General features: G+C 38.1%; 1 protein-coding gene across 1 annotated transcript; it reads right to left on the reverse strand.

The window, feature by feature from the left end:
* Positions 1 to 1968: 1968 nt before the first annotated feature.
* LOC112515766 lies at positions 1969 to 2889 on the reverse strand. The gene has a single exon (XM_025122692.1). The coding sequence runs from the start codon at positions 2887 to 2889 to the stop codon at positions 1969 to 1971; it is 921 nt and encodes a 306-aa protein (XP_024978460.1).
* Between the last annotated feature and the right edge of the window lie 2059 nt (positions 2890 to 4948).

Consider the following 4948-nt stretch of genomic DNA (forward strand, 5'->3'; position numbering starts at 1 on the left):
TATATATATAATGTGTTGTAAGTATATATATACCCGTCGTCGGTCAATTATATATACACATATATACACGATGTGTACTAGTTGCTAACCACGATTGAGTTGTTGAATATATGTTTAAACGTATGTCTATATGTGAATGTATATCATTTTGATCCCTCACGACGGGTATATATACTTATAACACATGCATATATCGCGGTTAGCAACCACAACATATATATATATATATATATATGCACACACACACAAACAACACATGACATGCATACATACGATATCAACACATAAAAATGAGAAAATAGGAAAAATAGAAAAATCCCTCGCTGATCCCTCGCAAATCAGCGAGGGATCAGCGAGGGAAATGAAAAAAATTCACATTCCCTCGCTGATCCCTCGCTGATTTGCGAGGGATCAGCGAGGGATTATGATTTTTGATATTTCCCTCGCTGATCCCTCGCAAATCAGCGAGGGATCAGCGAGGGAATGTGTAGAAGAAAGTTCCCTCGCAAATTAGCGAGAGATCAGCGAGGGAAATAGTTTTTTCGGAACTTCCCTCGCTGATCCCTCGCAAATCAGCGAGGGAAAATTTCCCTCGCAGATCAGCGAGGGATCAGCGAGGGAATGAGTTTTTTGGAATTTCCCTCGCTGATCCCTCGCTGATCTGCGAGGGATCAGCGAGGGAATTTTTTCCCTCGCAGATCAGCGAGGGATCAGCGAGGGAATGTGTTTTTTGTCATTTCCCTCGCTGATCCCTCGCTGATCTGCGAGGGAAAAATTCCCTCGCTGATCTGTGAGGGAAAAATTCCCTCGCTGATCTGCGAGGGAAAAATTCCCTCGCTGATAGTCGTCGCTGATACCTGGTTTTCTAGTAGTGAAAGGTTTTAACAAGGAACCAAGTTATGAAGATCATGGTGAAAGCACTTTTAAAAATGAAGATCTTTCAGATGGCAAACGACCAAGAATACCGTTGTCTAAAAAGCAATGTTACTACTGTCATAAGTACAGTCATACGATGAAGTTTTGCAAAAGGAAACAACAAGATGAACATGAAGATGCCAAGTTTATGAATGAATCCAAGAAGGTAGACACGATGTTTATGACTTTTGAGATTGATGAACTTGTTAAGGAAGATGTTTGGTGCACTTTGACGGCAAAAGATGATGTGCTTAAAGCTGTAGATGATGCTTTCCATAGTGAATTCTGGGATCTTGATGATGTATGGTACAAGGATGATGAAAACCTTGTAAAAAGAAACAAGGTGATGAATGTATCCATGGATGATACTCTCTCTTGGAAAGTCAAAGAAACTGTGATGTTTGAAGTTTGAATACTTCAAGACTCTCCCTGGGAAAGTCAAAGAAACTGATGATGTTTGAAGTTTGAATACTTCAAGGTGTTGAATGCAGTGCTTAATATTGTAAGTAATCTAGTTTAAGGGGGTGTGTTGAAACGTGTAAGCTAGATGACATTAATTAATAGTTATGGATAGTTAACTGTTATGATAGTTACAAATTGAATCGTTGCCTTAAAGGGTGTCTTGACGAGGTACAAGCCGTTCTTTAGTATTGTGTATATATATATATCTATGTAAAACTGTTATAATTGTTGGTTGTTGTGATAATAAAATGTGTGTTTCATATATACATATCCATTACAACCATCCTCTATATATATGCGTATGTGCAGACACAATTTTATGCAACATTAACCTGTTGATCATCCTCTTAAATTATGCTTTGTTTGTGTTTCGATCCAACATATTTGGGGAAAAACTACAAAATTTTGGAGAATAAGTATGAGTCAAATCTCAAGCACAAGCTTGGATGAAAAAGGATCATAAAGTGTACGAATATGATAGACCTTTTGTCCACACCATAAAGAATCGTATAACATTTACATGACAATTACGAATCCTATCCATTATCTAAAAACTTGGACAATCTTTGCAGACATATCTCGAGGTTTCCGTCAATAGAAAGACACCATGTTAAGTAGAGAGACCCTTGTTGCAATCAGGCGCTTAGAAATCAAATCTAAATGAGAGTTGATGACTTCAAGAGTAGCCTCCAACACCTCTATTTTCTTTTTTACGATTTGTATGAATTCCTGTTTGTCACTGGTACAGTATCTGAAGAGTGCAGCATCAAGGCGTTGCAACTCATTCGCATTCGAATCATCAGCTTTCTCTTCAGGAACCACTTTACCACTAGATAGAAATCTTGAAACAGCTGTCCATCTGCTTCCTGGCCTTCTCTTCAAAAGTGGGGTAGCCAAGAACACCAACAACAACCGGAAAATAACAATGGTAAATGCTTTAACATCTCTAAATGCTTGGATCACCGACGTCAGATGGTGGTTTTCAGAATCATCTTCCTTGAAGCGACAGCAGCAGATCATGTTATCCATTTGCTTCAAACTAGCCACCGATCCTTTTATGTCTTTTCTCAGTTTATTTCTGAATACAATGTATTTTGCAGTGGTGCTTTCAATGCTGGAACCCGTACCCTTCCTCCTTAAATCACATCCGAGATCTCTCAGGTGCTCTTTAGTTTGCGACATGACATCAGTAGTAATGCTGCAAATGTCCAAGAACTTGACAGATGCGTCGAGTAACTCATCCATAAATTTCGTGGTATGGTTGCTGGATATCGACAGATTTTGGGAGAGAGATGTTTTGAAAAGGTCATCCAAGCATTCATACAACTCTGTCAGTTGAGACAAACCGCTGCAAACGATCTCTGCTGATGGATTGGATAACGATGATATTGACTCCCATGTTTTGACCTTATTCAGCACTTTCTGGATTCTATCGGTGCTCGGATGAGATCTGCATGGCAAAGTAATGGATCGGAAATGTTTCCTTGATGTTGGTTTTGAAGAAACACCCATTTTTATCTGGTCGATCTTAATAGGTGTTGAAAGTGCAAGGTATGAAATACACTTGACTGTGTGATACTGATACTAACCACCAGCTCCACGATATGGATTTTATAGGAGATTAAACGCTCCACAATGATTGCATGAAATTCCTCCCACATCTTGGAACTTAATCATTAAATATGCTGCAATCCATGTGCATAGAAATATGTAGTCTAATACGTGGACCCATTACTATCTCTCGGTTTTCTTCCAATTGCATTTCCTAAACTATACGTGGCGAGCAACCATTTCTTAGAGCTAGAATCAGAAGACAGGTGCATGTTGCTTGTGAGATTGGATTGTTTTAATGCATCTTGGGAAGGTGCGATATCCAATTGAGATTTGAGAGCTAACTGTTTCACTCTACAGACTTTTAATAACGAGAAATAGGAACACCAAGATATTCTATGCACTAATGAGTGGAAAGTATGGGTATTTTCAATTGTGGAGGTAATGATTGCAAACACTTTGCTCACCATTTAGGTATGAGGGGTTGCTATGAGTCCTTGTTGCTATACGTGGAGTTGTCATGCGAATCCACGAAGTGGCGTTTTCATTTTCTTGATCTTGCAGTGCTAATTAAATATCCCATACTCCCACATGCTCTACTATACATACTTTGTGGGCTTCTGTTGTTTCAGAACTCTGTGGAAAACAAGAGAATGATGTCCATTGAAAACCAATACTATGCAACGCAAGTTTTCTATATGCTCGGATACTGTATTTTACTAAACTACACATTCACCAACATGAAATTGTTGTTATGATTCACTAGTTTTGTACCTACACAAAGCGACCGGATCCAAAATCGGATGAAATTATGTATTAAGAAAATATAAAGTATAAATAATTTATTTATTTTTACTGAATATAATACGTATGTTAGAATTTTGGAAACAAAATATCAATATACTTGGATAATTGAAAGATCGTGTATTAAACACTTTCCAAGATCTGTAATTTCAACCCCATAGCCTGGGGTACCACGAAATCAGATTTGGGATAATCCAAGAATAACTTCAGGATTTTAGTCAAAATCCAAGATCAAACACATAATTTCCTTGTTTGTTTATGTACCTTGTGATTCAAAATTTTGGCAAGTAACAGTATGCAAAAGATCGTCAACCTGCAATGAATCGAAATCGTATATATGGTCATTGGCGGTTAAGTCGATTATTTTGGCAGGAGCCATGTCTGTTCCCAACAGACGCAACTGTTAGAGAGTTGGGATCTATTTCTTACATACGGATGAATTTTTGGGCCGAGGCGCTTCCCTGCACCCTGCAAGGGCGGCCCCCTGACCTCGCCAGGAGTGCTGCCCCCGGTCCCCCGCGTACCCAAGATCAACATAATTTATCCGAGCGTGCACTCCGCACCTCCAGACTCGAATCATAGTTAAGTCTAATTTCATCTTGTGTCACATTAATCCGATCATATTAAATGGCTTGATGACACTAAAATCACCAACATTCCTCCCCTATTTTAGTGTAATCCATGATTAACAAATAACCAAACATAAAACCAAACTCATGCATAAATGAAAATTTGAATTTCCACGTTAGTATAATACAAATTTCAAATACTCGAGAATCTGGTTATCCTAAGGATTGAACCCATCAACTCATTTGAGTAATTTTGAAGATAATATACACATAAGTTTAAACACAAGTTACTAAAGAGTCTTTGGCCTAGCGGTATGTGAGTTCTTGGCTTCTTAGGAGGTCAAGGGTTCAAATCTTACAAAAGGTGAGGAGGGTGTGTGAGTTTATTTGTTCTATTTGTCGTATGTATATATTATATACTTAAAAAAAAATTAAACACAAGTTCTAATGTTTACACTTGACCATATTATAAGCCATGTATCGAATCCATTCATGAGTGTATAGAAACTAAGCCCAAGCTTCTCGAAGCAACAAAACTTCACACTCACATAGGTAGTCCTTATAGTTCATGCACCTGTATATGTACTTTTTCAAAAGAACCTGTTGATCCTCTCTCTCAGTGATTTGATGATAATCCCTTTTTTTTT

This window comes from Cynara cardunculus (genome assembly GCF_001531365.2).
Source record: "Cynara cardunculus var. scolymus isolate 2C chromosome LG 7, CcrdV1, whole genome shotgun sequence".
In the NCBI taxonomy this organism is placed as follows: Eukaryota; Viridiplantae; Streptophyta; class Magnoliopsida; order Asterales; family Asteraceae; genus Cynara; species Cynara cardunculus.

What these genes read in the sequence shown, in the direction of transcription:
- LOC112515766 (XM_025122692.1), bottom strand. Translation starts at nt 2,889, where the DNA reads ATGGGTGTTTCTTCAAAACCAACATCAAGGAAACATTTCCGATCCATT.